The sequence below is a fragment of the Stegostoma tigrinum genome, chromosome 35 (assembly GCF_030684315.1).
Source record: "Stegostoma tigrinum isolate sSteTig4 chromosome 35, sSteTig4.hap1, whole genome shotgun sequence".
Classification (NCBI taxonomy): Eukaryota; Metazoa; Chordata; class Chondrichthyes; order Orectolobiformes; family Stegostomatidae; genus Stegostoma; species Stegostoma tigrinum.
Genome location: NC_081388.1, coordinates 4213979 through 4233651, shown reverse-complemented (window position 1 = coordinate 4233651; position 19673 = coordinate 4213979). Strand labels below are relative to the sequence as shown.

At 48.6% G+C, this 19673-nt stretch overlaps 1 protein-coding gene across 1 annotated transcript in view; it reads right to left on the bottom strand.

Moving 5' to 3' along the window:
* Nucleotides 1–4128: 4128 nt before the first annotated feature.
* The window catches only part of LOC125447370 (rho GTPase-activating protein SYDE1), a 52483-nt gene continuing 36938 nt past the window's right edge, over nt 4129–19673 (bottom strand). Inside the window, exons 4-8 of the mRNA XM_048521692.2 lie at nt 17134–17363; nt 14318–14444; nt 11867–12045; nt 7041–7266; nt 4129–4799 (exon numbers count right to left, since the gene is read on the bottom strand). Coding sequence (XP_048377649.1) covers nt 4399–4799; nt 7041–7266; nt 11867–12045; nt 14318–14444; nt 17134–17363 — 1163 coding nt within the window. The 3' untranslated portion in view covers nt 4129–4398. The remainder of the gene's footprint in view (nt 4800–7040; nt 7267–11866; nt 12046–14317; nt 14445–17133; nt 17364–19673) is intronic.

Here is a 19673-nt window from a genome sequence, read left to right as displayed (position 1 = left end):
TTTGGGTCCATTATTTCTGGCAATAACAACCTCTCTGCTATGTGACTGTGCTTTCATTTGGTCTCTTTGCAAGTCTATGGCTAAGAAGGCAGTATAAATAGATCTTCAAACTATAGCATAGAAATGGGACTCAGATTAGCTGAGATCACCACAAATATACATCCAGAACTCGCCAACATTGCAGATGTGATACTTAAATAAACTTCTTTCTTGTAAAAAATAGGCAACTTGTACAAGGTCATTCTGAAGCGATTTTTAAACCATGTGTGTGAATTTCAAATGGGGCAGTCTGTGCTGATTCACACCCACGTATTTTAATACTGACATCTCACAAAATAGTCTCCTAAAATGGAATCTAATGAAGGCATAAATCTTTATAACCTGCACTATTTTACATAGACTCTGCTTTGTAGCTATCAATTCATATCAAAATTTTTCTTTTAGAAAAAAGTTCGGTGATTGCACATTGAATTAATCAGGTAGGATCATCTCTGATACCATCCCTAAAACACTGGTTCAAAATTCCCAAATCCTATGGAATAGCAGGATTCAGGATTTTCAGTAATGGCTGACCTTGTGGTGGCCTCTCCACCTGGTGCCGGCAGCAGGAAGTGAGCAACTCGCTTGGCTCCTTTCATTGGGACCGCTTGTGGACATCCGCCTCCAAGCCCCCAGGCTAGAAAACCCAGCACAATGGGAACCTGAACTCCATCTCTGATACCATCCAGTTCGGTGTGTGTGGGGGGAGGGGGAGGGGTGGCGGAGAGACAGAGAGAGGGAGGGGAGAACACGGAAGAGAGCGAGGAGGATGCAGTATGGGACAGAGAATGAGGGAAGAGTTGGAGATGGAGAGAGGGAGAATGATAGAGACAAGGGGGAAAGACAAAGGGATGAAAAAGGGGGGAGGAAGTGAAGAGAGGGGAGAAAAAAGGGGACAGGGGTGTGGTGAGAGTAGGAGACGGAGAGGGAGAGGGGAGACACCCCCACAGCAAGGGGGCAAGACAGAGAGGGGTCAGGACTCAGCAGAGAGAAAGGGAGAGAAGGAGGCACAGAGTATAGGGAGGAAGAGAGAGATGTCCTGAGAAAGGCGAGAGAGAGAGAGAGAGGAGAGGTACTGAGGGGGACACAAAGGGAAAAGGACAGAGAGAAAGAGACACAGATTGAGGACGAAACAGGGAGGAGACAGATTAGATTCCCTAAAGTTGGAAACAGGCCCTTTGGCTCAAGAAGTCCACACAAACCCTTGGAGCATCCCACCCAGACCCATTCCCCTATAACCCACACACCCCTGAACACTATGGGCAATTTAGCATGGCCGACCCACCGAGCCTGCACATCTTTGGACTGCTCGTGGACAGGTAGGGGGAGAGGAGAGTGTGAGAGAGAAAAACAAGAGAGACGGTGGGAGGCAGTAGGGGTTTGAAACAAACACGGGTGCAGCAGACACCTACAGCATGCAGTACCAGTGATCAGACTCGCTAACCTCCTGTCTCTCCTGTAATCTGAGTATACACTGTTTTCCAACACATTTACACATAACATGTGGATTGTCTACACAATACTTAGTGAGTTTCCATGTCGAAGTGAAGCTCTCACTCTCCAGTCTAGTGCATGTTTCAGTGAGGATGATGAACTGATTGCTCCTTCCTGGGTTTGTCAGCTGACAGCATGAGAACCACGAGGCTCACCTCAGTAAACTGCCCGGGAATCCTCAGAATAACTCCCCAAACCTGCAGCCCTTTTTCCTGGGTTTGCTGTTCACCCAGGAGTATTTACCAACCCTGGGCCATGGCGAGCAGCATTACCCAACAAACACAGAGAGTGTGCTGGAGAAACTCAGCAGGTCAGACAGCACTAGTGGATACAGTGGCAGAGCTAATGTCTCGGGTCTAGATATGAGGAAGAGTTCCGAAGAAGGGTCACCAGGCCCAAAACATGAACTCTGCTTTTTCTCTCTGCATAGATGTTACCAGACCTGCTGAGTTTCTCCAGAAATCTTGGCCTCAGAGTGACCTATTGGGTGAGGCACTAGGGACATGGGGAGAGGGAAGAGTGGGGTAGGACAATGGCCTCAGAGGTGTGGCATGTGGATGGTATCAGAGTGATGGGCTGTGGGGAACAGTGTCAGTTTAAAGAGGTCTTGTGACAATTAAGACATTAATTTCCCTGCAAATGTTTTGATGGAGTGAGGAAGTCTTGACCAGTACACAAATAACAGTACAGTTTTCCATTTCCCCTCTGTTGCCATTTCTATAGGTTCCACATTTGGACAGGGGTGGGGTACAATTTTGAAAGTTGCAGGGACCATGGTCATCTCCTCTTGGGGTCAATGGTTGGGCACAGTGGCCAAATGCACAGTCTCTAATGTGGACAGTGTGACATAATATGTAGGGATGGAGTAGAGCTTTCAGTGATACTGTGGCTGATCTGATAATCCTCAGCTCCACTTTCCTGCCATTTCCCAACCCCTCACCACAATCTCCGATTTCCCCTTCCTGATTAAAAATCTCTCCATCTCACCCTTGAAAATACTGAATGAGCCAACCTCGACAGCCTTCCACAGATTCACTACCCCCCCCAGAGTAGAAACTGCTCCTCATTTCTGTCTTAAATGGATAACCTTGATTCTGTGATGATTCCCTCTAGTTCCGGAGTCCCCTTGCCCCAAGGGAAACAACCTTTCCACATCTACCGTGTCAGATCCCCCAGGAATCTTATATATTTCAATGAGGTCTAACTGGGGTAGAGGGGGACAGATCAAGGGGTCTCAGCCTGGGGCCAGCTCCAGGAACAAGATCTCATTCACACTCAGCAGCAACCCCCCAAAACCCCCAGCCGTGGGGCTAGTTCAAAGCCCACTAAACACACGCAGGGTAAATTATCTGCAAATTATCTGCCACTTGTACTTGCTGGCGGACCACACTGACACAGTTCCCTGCTCCGTGGGGGATTGACTGAATGTGCTGAACGAGGAAAGTGCTGGAATGGTTCTGAAGTCACTTGGCAGCAAAACCCCACTTGGTTTCACACTGCCCAAGGCTGGAGAGGGGCAGTTATGTGATCCTGGGATTTTTTTTTGAGGAGTTGATGATGGCACAGGGAGGCCACTCTAGTGCCCCAGCAAGAGACGGGCACTGGGGGGGAATATGGAGCAGGACATAAATATTGAAGAGTGGAGGTGGGACAGGGAATCCCCAGGCAATAAAACAGAGCTATAGGCACCACAGAACACACCACACTGGGGTGGTAAAGAATTCCGAACAAGATACCAGCAACTGGTGGGGGAAAGCCACACAGAGGAACACTGAGCTGTAAGCTGAATTGGCATTCAGTCGGGTACTTAGTCAGGTAAGTGGGAAAAAGTCAGTGAGATCCCCCCCCCACCCAATATCATGGCCAGCCTGACTCAAAACCCTCAGCACTGGGAGCTAGAGAGAGAGAGAGAGTGAAAGGGGGAGGGGAGGGAGGATAGACAGAGAGATGGTGAGTAAAAGCGGGAGAGAGGAGGGAGGATAGGGAGACAGAGTGAAAGGTGAAGAGGAGGCAAGACAGAGAGAGAGAGAGAGAGAGAGAGAGAGAGAGAGTGAGAAAAGGGGAGAGAAGGGAGGACAGAGAGAGACAGAATGAAAGGGGGAGAGAGAAGGGAGGACAGAGAGATACAGAGTATGAATGGGGGAGAGGAGGGAGAATAGAGAGACAGAGAGTGAAAGGGGGAGGAGAGGGAGGACAGAGAGAGATTGAGACAGACAGTGGTAGGGAGAGAGGAGGGAGAATAGAGAGACAGAGACAGGAGGAAGGAGGGGGAGGGGAGACAAGAGGAGAGTGATGGGAAGCAGGAGGTGAGAGAGGGAGGGAGACAGATGGAGACAAAGAGATGGTGGGGGGGGGGAGGCTAGGAAAAAGGAGGAGATGTGTAGGGAAGAGGAGGAGGAGGACGTAGGGGGAAGGGCAGAGCGGGGTGGATCCCTCCAGACCATTCTGAGGGAGGCTTGTGAATCTTTCTGATTTAGCTCATTTCCCAGCCTGAGGTTCCATGGCACCGAATGTTTCCAGCTGAACTTGCCCACCACTTCCCCTCAGCCCTTCACCTTCACTCCCCCACCCCATCCCCACCCCTGGGGTGGAGCAGCAGCGGTGGGGCCAATCAGTAAATGTGACCAAATCAAGCAGCCAATTTCCCATGAAGTGGGACCAAACCTAAATCCAGGCTAATGCCCTTCGCAGTCACATATTGCACAGTGGGAATTGCACACGCTGGCTTGGTGACATGGGAAATATAGTTTCATGCTGCGTGGCACCCCTTTGGCATCATCCGGTCACTGGCCCAGGCCCCGGGCTCTCGGCTCAGCGGCTGTTTACAGACTGGGCTCCACCTTCACCAACGGTAAGGCTCAAAGTTTAGAGGAAGATGATTTTTTTGGCCAGCTCCCGCTCGATATCAGCGATCAGACTGTCAAATTCCTTCGTCCGGCCCATGATGGATGACTCAAAGTCCAGCTCGCTGCTTCTGCTGGGGTAGGAGCTGCCATCTTGCCTGCGGTTGGCTTCCTCTTCATCCTCCTCCCCCTCCGTGTCCCTGATGCCCCTGCCCAGCTCAGTACCCCGGCTACCCTCGGCCTGGCCAAGGTAGCTCCTGCCACAACCGCTCCAGTCCCCGGCATGGCGGTTCCGGGATGAGCCAGCGGTACGCCCCGTCCGGCTCCGGCAAACTACCTCATCGGGGACAGGGGCTGGGGGCTGGCGGTGGGAGGCCCACGACTGCTCTGACACCCTGTCCCGTTTCGCTTTGGTCCGGTCACCTGCAGGGACACAAAACACAAAATCAGGGAGAAGGTCCCACCGGAAAATACAGTCACCCACTGAAAGGCAGGCCATTCGGCCCAGAAGGACCATGCTGGCTGTTTATGCTCCTCCTATTTGCATAACACTTGATTCCTTCCTCCCTATTCAGCCTCCCCCCTTTTCACCTCATTTACTCCATGTTCACCTTTGGACTAACCCTTGGAAAAGAGAATGGGAGCAGAGACAGAGTGGTTCCAAACACTTTGGGTGCCAGTCTGTGTGGAGCTTGCACATTCTCCCTGTGTCTGCGTGGGTTTCCTCCGGGTGCTCCGGTTTCCTCCCACAGTCCAAAGATGTGCAGGTTAGGGTGGATTGGTCTTGCTAAATTGCCCGTAGTGTTCAGGGATGTGTAGATTAGGTGGGTTATAGGGGCTTGGGTCTGGGTGGGTTGCTCCAAGAGTCAGTGTGAACTTGTTGGGCTGAAGGGCCTGTTCCCACACTGTAAGGATTCTATGATTCTATGACTATGATTTCCATTGGATTGTTCCGTTGTCGTCCACAGTCAGTCAGCCCTGCTCCGACCTGCTGGATTTGGGAAGTTTTACAGCCTGTCGTTTCATTCATTATTAATACACCATCCAAGGGGACAACTTCTGGGTCAGAGGCAGGGACACTACCCGCTGCGCCACAACTCTCCTCTTAAGGGAGACGAAACAAATAAGTACCAATTTTAAACAGGAGCATGGAATAATTCAAGGCCCTCTACAGCAAAGTGGATTAATACTTTAAACTTGACTCAGCACTGACACTGTCAAGGTTAGAGATACTGGCCCCTGAAACACTCCCAGGACACGTACAACACAGGGTTAGTCACAGAGTAAAGCTCCATCAACACTGTCCCCATCCCAGGACAGGGTTTCATCCAAAGTAAAGATCTCTCGACTCTTTTAAACTGAAAGTAAAGCTTGCTCAACACTGTCTCCACCAAACACTCCCAGGACAGGGACAACATGGGGTTAGATACAGAGTAAAGCTCCCTGTACACTGTCCCCATCAAACACTCCCAGGAAAGGGACAGCACAGGGTTAGGTAGTGAGTAAAGCTTCCTCTACCTTTTCAAATTGAAAGTAAAGTCTCCTCAACATTTTCCCCAAATATTTCAAGAACAGGGTTAGAAACAGAGTAAAGCTCTCTCTACTCTTTTAAACTGGAGGTAAGCTGATATTAGAACTTCCTCGACACTAACCCAGTGCTGTCCCTGACACATACAGAGTACGGCTCCCTCCACTCTTTCAAAACATAAAGTAAAGCTCCCTCTATAACTCCCAAACACTCCCAGGACAGGGACAGCACTGGGTTAGATACAGAGTAAAACTCCCTCTACGCTGTCCTCAGCAATTACTGCCAGGAAAGCTACAGCATGTTGTTAGGTACAAAGGAAAACTCTACACAGAAGAGAAGAGAGAAAGCATGGGATGAGGGTCAGGGGTGGGCAGCAGTATTTTCTAGCAATCTTTGCAGAATCGAACGATGGTCCACCATCCCCTTTCCGATTCAGTCAACACCCCCTGATCTGTCTCCTGCCCCAATACCCCTTTGCCCACAGCTGCCCTGGGACCGTTCACTAGGCCAGACTGCTTGTCAATGCACAGAATGTAAAACATGACCAAAAATTCAACATCGGTTTGAAAATCATCTGGAAATAATGAGCTGGGTTCACTGGGATCGGAAAAAGTGGGCATTTCGCCTCACTCCCTTCGTGGGAAGGAACGGCGATAACAGGTTGTGGAGCTGGAGGAACACAGCAGGCCAGGCAGCATCAGAGGAACAGGAAAGCTGATGTCTCGGTCAGGGCCCTTCTTCAGTAATAGAGTGGGGGTCCACCATGTGACTCCAGTCCTACACTAACCTGCTTGGGATCTTCACCTCCTTTTAGCGGTGGGCCTGGCAAGTCTTCACTGCCACGAGGGATAGGCAAGACCAACTAATCTTGGTGGTGGCATCAACTTGTGGAACACCCTGATGTACTGGTTCACCCCAGATACTGACCCTGGAGGCAAATCTTTCCCTCTGAACATCATTGGGTCATCTCCAGTAGGCTCGGAGGTAAGACCGATTAACTCTGAGTTGGGAATGTGCTAGACTCGAGTTAATCTCTCGGACAGTGGAGGAGCCCAGCCATTTTGCAGTAGAGTTAGTAACTCCTCCCAACTAGAATGAGAATATGGCGCCCCCAGAACACATCTCCCAATACTTACTGGGCCACAGTTGCAGCAGGTAGTGCAGAACCTCGATGTGCATCTTGAAGTCCACGGCACTGGTGAGGTCCTGACAGGATGTACGGCTGCCAGACTGAGAGGCTTCCTGCTTCTGGCCTAGGAGTACGGGCCCAAAGCAGACCGCCAGGTTCTGGCAGGTCATCTTGTTGGAGTCTTGGAGGGAAGCCACCAGGCTCAGATGGTCAAGGAGCAGGGTTAGAGTGGCCTGGAGGAAACACAGTAATGCAACATGCCCATAATACAGACCCAACAGTACAGCTGACACACACAGGCCAACACTGACAACCTCCCTCTCACTGAAAACTCTTTGATGATAGGATGTGGATCTCACTGTTTGCTGCCTCTCTCTAATTGCCCTTGGGCCGAGTGGTGACCAGAACCATTGCAGAGGACAGTTCAGAGTCAACCCCATTGCTCTGGGTCTGGAGTCACCAACTGGGTAAGGAAGGCAGATTTCCTTCCCTAAAGGACATTTGTGAGCCACAGAGGTATTTTTGTCGTCGCTGAGACTAGCTTTCATTTCCACCCTTATTGAGTGGACTTATATATCACCAGTTGCCATGGAGGGTTTTAAACTCCAGAGCATTAGCCTGGGCTTCTCAACGGTGAGCCGTCAGCCTCCTATGCTTCAGGGAAAAAATTCCCAGCTTATTCAGCCTCTCCTTTTTACTCAAACCCTCCAATAGCAGTAACTTCCTTTTAAATCTGGTCTCCACTTTAATGAATCCTTCCTGTAGAAGGGAGACCAGAACTGTACATAGTACTCTAAAGGTTTTGGTGTGGGGGACGAGGGCAGGTGCCAGACCCGAGGACCTTGATACAGACAAGGTGGCCATGAGTACAAAGTTATAGATTCTACAGTGTGGAAGCAGGCCATTTGGCCCATCAATTCCACACCAATCCTCCAAAGAGCATAACCCCAAACCCACTCCCTACCCTAATGCTGTAACCCAGTGTTTCCCATGACTAACCCACCTAATCTACACATCCCTGGACACTGTGGGCAATTTAGCATGGCCGATCCACCCTCACCTGTACATCTCTGGACTGTAGGAGGAAACCAGGGCACCCGGAGGAAACCCACACAGACACGGGGAGAATGTGCAAACTCCATGCAGACAGTTGTCTAAGGGTGGAATCGAACCCAGGTCCCTGGCACTGTGAGGCAGCAGCGCTAACCACTGAGCCACCGTGCCAGGGAGTGGGAGGGGGTCTGTGACAACCGTACCCTGGAGGGGTCCACTGGTACACAGCACGTGTCCCCACCGCATCAAAAAATAACAAATTGATAGAAATTTGGCATGATTTCTTTCCAAGTTGTTTCTCATTAAAGCCCAGCTGGACTTGGAATTGTTTTCAAAAATGAACCTCTTTCAGTATTTCATCCTTAATGTTCTCCATTACAGCAGTAACTAGTCCTCCACAAATAGGGAGATCACTATGATCTGAAAACAAAGCAAGTCATAAAGAAGAGTTGCATCTTTGTCACCATTCAAGTCAAAGATTTATCAGGCATCTCCCTGCTCCCTCACCAACACTGCTCTGGAAAGGCTACGAGGGTTTTGTTCTTAAAAATAATGAAAATTAACTTTCAGATGGAGTTGGGCAAGGAGACAGGATTACTGGTCACAAGGTGACTTACAAAACAAAAGTTGCAACTCTTCAAAAATAATGTACGTCAATGGGGATCGGTGGGGAAAGTGAGGATCCAGATGGTGGCTCAGTGGTTAGCACGGCTGCCTCTCAGCACCAGGGACCCAGGTTCAATTCCACCCTTGGGTGACTGTCTGTGTGGAGTTTGCACATTCTCCGTGTGTCTGCGCGGAGTTTGCACATTCTCCCTGTGTCTGTGTGGGTTTCATTTGGATGCTCCACTTTCCTCCCACAGTCCAAAGATGTGCAGGTTGGGGTGGATTGGCCATGCTAAATTGTCCCATAGTGTCCAGGAATGTGTTAGCTAGGTGGATTAGTATTTGGAAATGCAGGGCTACAGGGATAAGGTGGGTCCAGGTGGGATGCTGTTCAGAAGGTTGGTGTGATTTCCATGGGCCAAATGGCCTGCTTCCACACTGTAGGGATTCTATGAAGTAGTTCAGAGAAGGTTTACTAGGATGAACTCCAGGGTGGAGGGACTGTCTTATGAGCAAAGGCTAAACAGGTTGGGGTTCTACTCACTAGAGTTTAGAAAAAATGACATATGATCTCATTGAAACATGTGGATTCTTAAGGGGCTTGTCAGTGTAAATGCCGAGAGGATGTTTTCCATTATCGGACAGTCTAGGACTGGAGGGAGAATCTCAGAATAAAGGGATGCCAATCTAAGACAAAAATGAGGAGGAATTTCTTCTAAGGGTTGAGACTCTTGCCACAGAGAGCTACGAAGGGCAGAGTCCTTGTGTATATTTATGGCTGAGAGAGATTCTAGATCAGTCCGGGAATCAACAGTTATGAGGAAAGACAGGGAAGTGGATGTGAGGAATGTCGGATCAGCCATGATCCTATTGAACAGTGTAGCAGGCCCAAGTGGCCGAATGGCCTACACCTGTAGCCCTATTTCTTATGGTCTCGAAATGGCACTGTGGTAAGTGATTAGCAGGATCTGGGGTCCAAGGGGCCGAACAGCTTCCTCTGTTCCCTTGAATAGTCATTCAGCCTGAAGCTGCTCTGTCGGGTCACAGCAAAATGAAGAACAATTAAATTTGTCTGCCTGCCTCTCTATCCAAAGCAAATGATTATTTTAAAATAAGTGGGATTGTGTGTCACAACCTGGTCCACAAGCTGCATGTCTCTCCATTCAAGGTCCACCGGAAAATTTGTGGGAAAAACAAACATCGGAAACTGAGGATTAATCTGGGAATCAGGCAGACACGTGACAAATTATTGAGGACTTTCCATACATCACCACAAGAGGGCAAGGTAGTTGCAGTAAACAAGAAGATTACTGAAGATTGAGCTTGGCACTCTGTATGGAGGAACATGCTTCTGTCATTCATGTGGATATGTGTAACTTCTACAGCACAGCCGCTTCCTGCTCTTGCAGGCCTCCCTAATCTCACAGCACAGCCGCCTCCTGCTCTTACAGGCCTCCCTAATCTCACAGCACAGCCACCTCCTGCTCTTACAGGCCTCCCTAATCTCACAGCACAGTCACCCTCGAACCCATCCGGACAGTCCCATAACGATCAGAGATAACGGGAACTGCAGATGCTGGAGAATCCAAGATAACAAAGTGTGGAGCTGGATGAACACAGCAGGCCAAGCAGCATCCCAGGAGCACAAAAGCTGACGTTTCGGGCCTAGACCCTTCATCATTCCTTCAACTCCCAAACAAATGCAACTCGTCCTCATCCAAATTACACCCCTACTTCCAGACAACAAATGTGGAGCTGGAAAAGCACAGCTGGTCTTTCCTGTTTTTCGGATGCTGTCTGACCGACTGTGGTTTTCTAGCTCCACATCTGTTGACTCTAGCTTCTAGCATCTGCAGCCCTTACTGTCTCCAACACGCCTCTCCTTCAGGTTGTTGGCCTGTTCACCGAACTGGCTGGTTATTGCATGTGAGTGAACATCATCAGTGAGGCCTCTGATGAAGCGATGTTGTTCTATTCCACCTGGAATTTGTATGAACCAGTCTGTTAAGTTGGGTGGTGTCATTTCTGGTTTTGTTCTGTATGGGTTTGTATGTGGGGTCTAATTCCACGTTTGTTGATAGCGTTCCGGGATGAAAACCAGGCCTCTAGGAATTCCTGTGTGTGTCTGTTGTTGGCTTGAGCTAGGATGGTTACGTTGTCCCAGTTGACCCACGGCATGATGAACGTGCACTCATCTCAGTGTGTTCGGACAATGAAGGTCGTCGGTTTACTGGGACAACGTAACAATCCTAGCTCAAGCCAACAACAGACATGCACAGGAATTCCAAGACGCCTGGTTATCACCCCGTAACGCTATCAACAAACATTGGAATTAGACCCTTTATACAAACCCATGAAGAACAAAGCTGGAAATGACACCACCCAACTTAACAGACTGGATCATACAGATTCCAAGCACAGGAGCACAACATCGCTTCATCAGAGGCCGCACTGATGAGGTTACCTAGCATGGTGACAAAACACTTGTACAGTAACTAGCCAGCTTGGCAAGCAAACCAAAAACTTCATCCACAGCCCAAGCTACAAATCTTTGCAAGATCCTTAAATGCCTCTCCTTCATTAGGAGGTTAAGGAAATTCGGCATATCCAGAACGACTCTCACCAATTCTATCCAACTGCTCTGCCCAGGACCGTAAGAAACTACAGAGTTGTGAGCACAGCCCAGTCCATCACACAAACCAACCTTCCATCCATTGACTCTACCTACACCTCTTGCTGCCTTGGGAAGGCAGCCAATGTAATCAAAGACCCCTTCCACCCTGGTTAAAGTCTCTTCCAATTTCTTCCGTTTGGTAGAAGATACAAAAGCTTAAACACACCTTCTTCCCTGAATGAACCTCTCAAACTTCAAATTTAATGTTGACCTCGCTCCTTGTGCGCCTTCTCTGCAGTTGTAACATTGTATTTCTTGCTCTATTCTATTGCCCTAATGCACTTCGTACAGTATGATCTGCCTGTGCTGCACACAAAACAAAATTTTTCACTGTACCCAGGTACACAAGACAATAATAAATCAAATCAAAATCAAAAAATTACATCCCTCAGTCACGCGGAAAGGTGGAGTGAGCTGTAATGGGTTCCCACTGGGATACAACTGGGTGGGACGAGGGGTTGCAGGAGGGGGGAGTTGCTGCTGAACCCAGGGCTCCTTACCTTCTCAGCTTCAGGCAGGCAATCAAGCAGAGCCACAGCATTGGGGGCACTGGGACTGGCATCTGGCACGCCCATGGTCATCTTTAAGGGCCACGCAGCAGTAGCCTTCAGCACCACCTCGTACAGAGTCTTAGTGATGAGGGGCGATGGCAACTCCCGGAGGTAGTCCTTGAGGATGCCTGTGATGGAGGGAAGCAACAGTTACAGAGTGGGCAAAATTTGGTGGGTCCCACACTCTCCTCCATTGCTCCAACTCCCCATAGACCCCACACATTCACAATCACATCAAGAGGAGGGAGCTATGAGATGATATGGGGTGATGGCGGGGAAGAAGGTATCAGAGAAATGTAATGGGGAAAGGGTAGAGACAGACAGGGAGACACAGAGAGCTGGTTGAAAGCGGGAAAGGTGTCTGGAGAGACAGAAAGACAGGAAAGGGAGACACCAGGAGATTGGCAGGCAGGAGGAGACTGGAGAGCAGGATGAGGGTGAGGGAGAGGAAAAAATATTGGGGCAGTCACAACAGCCTGTGAGAGAGAGCAGGAAGACAGGATTCAGGTAGGGAACTGGGGACAAGAATTAGGTGAGGTTGCAGTGAACGGATGAGTAAGACAGAGATAAACAGGTGAGATCAGGAATAGCTGCCTTCAATACTTCTGGCTCCTACGTTTCCCTAACGCTTTTCGCCAAACTCCAGTACAATCAGGAATGATTATTGTAAGCAGGTTCTGAAAGACATGTCCTGTATCCAAATCCAAAGGGAACTTTGAAAAGTTTAAAATCACTTCTGGTTGAGGTACCCCTGAGGAGCTGCATTTACAGTTGGCTACTGAATATGCACATTACTTTTATTATTTTATGTAACTCTTAAACTCTGCGTAAAATTCGAAACAGAAAATATTTGCTGTCTAATATTTCAGGTAGATTTTCGTTATCTGAAGCAAACTTTTCACTATACATCTCATTGCAGCAGAAAGGCAGCCGACATCAAAGGCCCTTCTCAACATGGTAACTATCCCCTCCAACCTCTTCCATCAGGCAGAACATTTAAAAGCGTGGAGCAACAGATTTAAGGATATTTTCCTCACTGATATCCGAACTGACCTCTCAAATTTTAAATCTAATGTCGATTTTGATCTTTGTGCACCTTCTCTGCAGCCATAACATTGTATTCCTCGCTCTGCTCCAATACCCCAACGCACCTTGTATGGTATGATCTACCTGTACTGCATGCACAACAAAACTTTTCACGGTACTAAGTTCGTGGAACAATAATAAATCAAATCTAAATAGAAAATACTCATCGACTTGCAGTTAATTCCCAGGTACCATCTTTCTCTCTGTGTCCCCTTGTTTGGATGTTAGTGCTATGTGTTTGTCTCTAGGTCTCTCAGCTAATCATAGCCCCTGTCTCGAAGCACAGCTCAGACACTCGAGCTCACTATCTCAAAGACACTGTGAGACAACATGGACTGCAGTGGTTCAACTAGAAGGCCCAGCTCAAGTGGAAGTTAGAAATGAATAATAAATGGCCAGCCTGGGGAGAAACGAATATTTCAAAAGCCTGCCCCAGGGACCCATGTCAGGAGCTACTTTTGTCTTTTGCGAAGGAATTCTTCTTGATTCTGGCCTGAATTCGAATGTCCCCAGATTTAACCACAGCTTGATGATCCTTATGATCCATGATCCTTGAAGGCTGTAAACAGCAATGTGACAGCAAAGGGGTAAATATACTTTCCTCTCGAAATTACAACACAAAAGAAGGGGTATGGAAATGAGTGGGGAGAGGACGGTATGGAGGAGGGGCAGGGAAGGAGGTTGGGTCAGGGAGAGTTGGTGACCCAGACAGCGCCATCTGAAAGAGAAGCAGACTCAACAGTAACTCCAAAGAGAATGGAGGTGGATGGGAGAGATATACACGGTTCTGGAGAGACAGCTGGTGGTGCAGGAAACACTTAGACAGTGCACCCACTGGACCAGTACAGGCACGATGGGCAGAAGGGGACATGAAGATTTTACGAGTGTTATTGTCGGGACAACCAAGCCAACCTACACCAATGCCATTTGTAGGTGAGGACTGCTGCCTCTCTACCTGGGTCAAAGGGCATTGGTGCACCTTTCCTGTTAGGGTCAGCGGTCAGGGTCTCCAACCCTGCTTCCTGCCCCAACACCTCGCTACCCCCCTGAAATGTCAGACAGTTTCAATGGCCAGGGCCATGGTTCAAGGGCTCCCCTGCCAGTGTCAAAGATTCAGTTTGCCCACCATCAGGGTCAGACGTCGAGGGCTATCTCACTTGCCAGGGTCAGAGGTCGAGGACACCTGTCACAAGAGTCAAAGGTCAGGAATTCACCTGGCTAGAGGCAGAGGTTGAGGGCTCTCCCAAGCAGAGTCAGAGGTCAGGGGCTCTGCCTTGGCCAGGGTCAGAGAGCACTCTCAGTTTGGTCGCTCACCTGTGATGACGTTGATGTCAGGGTAGATTTCCTCAGAGAGATCGACAGATGCACTGTCACGCTCGAAGGAGTCTCGGAGCTCTTTCTTCACAGCAGCTGATCCACAGAGACGGTACAGACCCACAGCCTGGCAGCCCCATTCAACCCGACATTCAAACAACCGGCAAAAAAAAACACACAAACAAAAATAGAAGCTGCTTCAGTCACAGAGCATCTTAAAACAGTCCACAATTTAAATGCCAGGTTCCACAGTGAAGCTACCAGTAACACATGGGTCTCTCTGTCAGGGTGAAACACCGTCTTAACCATTAACCTGGGAGAGATTCTAATTCCCACTCAGAGTAGGAACAGACTCCAGTTAGACCCGGCAGCCAAAACTAGAGCGAATACTGAAACCTTCAAACAACCATCTCCAACACCATATACAGTGTGTGTCACGCTGTACTTAGAGCTACTGCTTAGCATCACATGTCAAAACACGAATCTTTACCCTGTAAATCTCTCAGCAAAACACCATCAACATTGCACTTTTGGAAAATTGTTCAAATGTTCTGATCTGTTGGATATTTCCAGATCTAATCCAGTTTTTCTGAAGTGCTTTGCTCCAGTTATTCTTGCAGCTTTCCCCCCCATTTATTCACTCTTTGTGTTTTTAAACAAAAACTATCAACAGAATTATTTGTTTTTGAATTTTGCTTCAAACCCTGTGGCTTTGTTGGGTCAGAATGGGCATTCTGCAATAGAGGGGGCTCTCGCTGGTCCAAACCACCGCACCATGCCCACCACCCCCAAAAACAAAAACCCCGCAACCTCAGATCACCAGTCTCATGCTGAGTGTGTCCCACTGGATCTCCAACATTGTACCGAATCACTACCCAACACTGTGCACTCCATTAAACACCCCAGCCCTCCTTCCCACCACACTATCATCGACTTGGAAGTCCTTCCTTCGCCACTTTGCTCCTTTCCCGTTCAAAATGCTCAGACCCCATCTCTCCTTATGAGTTTCCATCCCCTCCTCTGTTCACCTTTTGGAGAGACATCAGCCATGGCTCAGAGGGCAGCAGTCTCATTCCTGAGCCACAAGGTCCCTGGTTCAAGCCCCAGCCCAGGGCCTGAGTGCACATCAGACAGTCAGCCTCGCAGTGGATTAGTAGCATCACACAGATGCACCACCCCTAAACCTACCCCTCCCTCCGAACCACACTGCTCCTCTGTCACGCCCCCACTGCGAACATTTTCCCACCCCACCCTGCGCTGTAATTGCCCTGGGTCCCAGGGACCATTCCCCACCCCCATCCTGAAAACACTCAATTCTTTGCCTCTCGTTCACCTTGCCTTGGGAAAGAACAGCTGTACGTCCGCCAGTCCCTGAAGGACCAACTGTGATTCAAGTCCCACAGCACGGGAACAGACCCTTTGGCCCAACCCGTCCATGCCGAGCAGTACCTTAAATAAATCTAGTCCCATTTGGCAGCATTTGACCCATATCCCTCTAAATCCTTTCTATTCATACACCCATCCAGATGCCTTTTAAATAAAGTAATTGTACCAGCCTCCACCACTTCCTCCAGCAGTTCATCCTATACACGCACCACCCTCTGTGTGAAAAGGTACCACTTAGGTCCCTTTTAAAGATTTCCCCTCTCACCTTAAATCTATGCCGTCTAGTTTTGGACTCCTCCACCCTATCTATTCATCCTATCTATGCCCCTCATGATTTTATAAACTTCTGTAAGGTCTCCCATCAGCCTCTGAAAGTAGCTCCAGCCTATTCAGCTTTTCTGTATAGCTCATACTCTCAAAATCTCTTGCCCCACATTGACGCCTGCACACCTTTGTTCTCCCACCCTTCCACATGTAACAGCTTCCCTCACTCCACATTTCTTCACCTCTTTAAAGTCTAACGCCTTAGCAAGCCTTGGAGTAGCTCAGGCCTCAGCCACTACATGAAGAGCCCACTTCCTACCTCACTTCGTCCCAACACTGTGCACTCCATTAAACACCCCAGCCCTCCTTCCCACCGCACTATCATCGACTTGGAAGTCCTTCCTTCGCCACTTTGCTCCTTTCCCGTTCAAAATGCTCAGAGCCCATCTCTCCTTACGAGTTTCCATCCCCTCCTCTGTTCACCTTTTGGAGAGACATCAGCCATGGCTCCGAGGGCAGCAGTCTCATTCCTGAGCCACAAGGTCCCTGGTTCAAACCCCAGCCCAGGGCCTGAGTGCACAGAAACCAAGGCTGACATTTTCGTGTGGTACTATGGGAGTGCAGCACTATCAGAGGTGCCATCGCTCAGGTGAAATGTGAAACCAGGTCCCATTCAGTTGGGTTTGAAAGTTTCCTTGGCTTCTCTTTGAAGGATGATGTCCCCACTCCCAACTCAACCCCAGACATGGTCCTCAACATGACAATAAAGCCAGGGAATTCACACTGCTGATGACATCAGGCAGCACAGTGACTCAGTGGCTTGCACTGCTGCCTCACAGCGCCAGGGACCCCGGTTTGATTCTACCCTTGAGTGACTGTGTGTGAAGTTTGCACATTCTCCCCGTGTCTGCGTGGGTTTCCTCCCGGTCCACAGATGTGCAGGTTAGGTGGATTGGCCATTGGAAATGCAGGGAGAGGGTATGGGGTGGGTCTGGATGGGATGTTCTTCAGAGGGTCAGTATGAAACTCAATGCGCCAAACGGCCTGCTTCCACACTGTGGGGGTTCTATGATTCTATTAGCAAGCTTTGGTGAGATGTACTCATTAATATCTGATGCTGATAAAAGAAGAGAATGTTATCCCGCACTGGAACGTTCTCAACTCACTTTTAGGCCACGTTTCTCGATCTCTGAGACACATTTCTGTATGAGCAGCGGAACACTGACTCCGGAATTCTCCCGCTGCACCAAGTCACTGAGCTCCATCCGGAATACCCTGGGCTCTCGCTGATCCTCGGCACAGCTCAGAGGGACCTCCCAAAGCTCCACCAGCGACACCTTCAGGTAGAGGACTCCCCGAGGCTCCAGCTTCATGGCGAGCTGGTGTGTGCGGGCACCTTGCAGGGGAAAAGGAGGCACGTTACGGGACGTTACCGGTTGGACATTTACACCGTATGAATTAGCGGTAGTAGTAGGCCATTCAGCCCTTCAGCATTATCCTGCCACTCAACCAGATGATCTGAATGTGGCCTGAACTCCACTTACCTGCCTGATCTCCAATGTCCTTTGATTCCCTCACTATTGACAGTGAAGCAATGGCCTAGTGGTATCATGGCTGGGCTATTAATCCAGAGACACAGTTAATGTTCTGGGGACCTGGAATCAAATCCCACCGCGACAGATGGTGGAATCTTAATTCATTAAAATAAATCTGGAATTAAGAATTTAATGATGACCATGACACCTATACTCATTGTCAGGAAAAGCCTACTGGCTTCATTAATGGTCTTTATGGCTGGGGTTATAACACTAAAATGCCCCCAAACACGATGACTTGATTTAGTGATGGTGTAGATGCTGGGAAAATAAAGAATCAAGACTTCAGCTAGCTCGATATTGGTGATTATTATCAACTGTGTTTAAAATCCATCAGGTTCACTAACGGCCTTTAAGGAAGGGAATCTGCCATCCTTACCTGGTCCGGCCTACGTGTGACTCCAGGCCCATAGCAATGTGAGTGACTGGTAACCATTCTGGCAATAGCATAGGACGCCACTCAGTTCAAGGGTAATTAGGGATGGGCAATAAGTGCTGGCCTTATCAGCAAGGCATTCTCTGAAAGAATAAGGAAAATGTGCTTTTACAATCTCCCTTGAAGATGCTGTAATGTGGCAATTGGCTTCAAATCTTGAGGCCAGGCCAGGCTCAATAGGCAGCAGTTCCACCTCTCCACCTGTAGAGGTCAGCACAAAGCCAGTGCTGCTCCCAGGGAACGCGAGTCCAGGGAGTTAATGTTGGAAGGAAGTAAATAGCTGATGATGTTGTTTTGATCCTCACCTCAGAGGATACAAGTAACAAGCAGCGCTAAATCAAGAAATGGAAGGGAGGGAGGAAACCAAAATCACCAGAGAAATGGTCCTGAACAGATTGTCGATCTGTTTCGGACATTATCCTAGAGTCTTAAAAGAAGTGGCTAATAAGATAATCGGTGTATCTGATTTAATTTTCTATAATTCCCTGGAATCGGAAAAGGCTCTATTAGATTGGAAAATTGTGCTCCTTTATGCAGAAAGGAAAGGAGACAGAACACAGGAAACTACAGGCCAGTTCATTAAACATCTGTCATCAGCACAATGTTCTAAAATATTTCTAAAAATGCTATAACAAGACACTCAGCTAAGTTCAAGGTAATCAGGCAGAACCAACATGGTTAAACATGATTTCCCTTTGACAAAACCAACTTATGAGAGTGCATTGAAGACGTGACATAAAATTATACAGGACAAAACAGGCAAGTGTGTACTGTCAAAAATATAGGTCTATCTACATCAGAGATAATGGGAACCACAGATGCTGGAGAATCCAAGATAACAAAGTGGGAGCTGGATGAACACAGCAGGCCCAGCAGCATTTTAGGAGCACACTAAAATGCTGCTTGGCCTGCTGTGTTCATCCAGCTCCACACTATCTACATTCAGTCCCATTTTCCTGCACCAGGCCCATTGCCTTCAATGTTTCAATATTTCAGGTGTTAATCCAAGTACTTTTTAAAAGGTTGTGAGGCTTCCAGACTCAACTCCCCTCCCAGGCAGTGCATTCCAGACTCCATCACCCTCAAACCCCCTCCTGCTTTTCACTTTAAAATTATGCCCCTTGTTACTGATCCTCTAAGGTAAACAGCTGCTTTCTGTTCACCCTGTCCGTGCCCCTCATAATCTTACACACCTCTACCAGGTCCCAATTGAACCTTAGTTCTGAGGATGGGTCACCGGACCCGAAACATTAACTCTGTTTTCTCCTTCACAGATGCTGCCAGACCTGCTGAGCTTTTCCAGCAACTTTGTTTTTGTTCCCAATTGAACCTGCTCTGCTTTGAAGAAAATAATCCAAGCCTATCCAGTCTCTTACTAACAGCTCAATTTCTCCATCCCAGGCAACATCCTGGTGAACTTCCTTGGCATCACCTCCAGTGCAATCACATTCTTCCTATAGCATGGTGACCAGAACTGCACACAGTACTCCAGCTGTGAACACATTTCTGAACAGCTCCAACACGACTTTGAAACTCTGGTTATGTCGTATGGATAAAGGAGAATTGGCTGATGTGCTGCATTTAGATTTTCAGAAGCATCTGATCAAGTGCCATAGCAAATGCTTTTGCTGAAAATAAAAGCTCACGGTGCAGGGTGTAACACATTAACACGGAT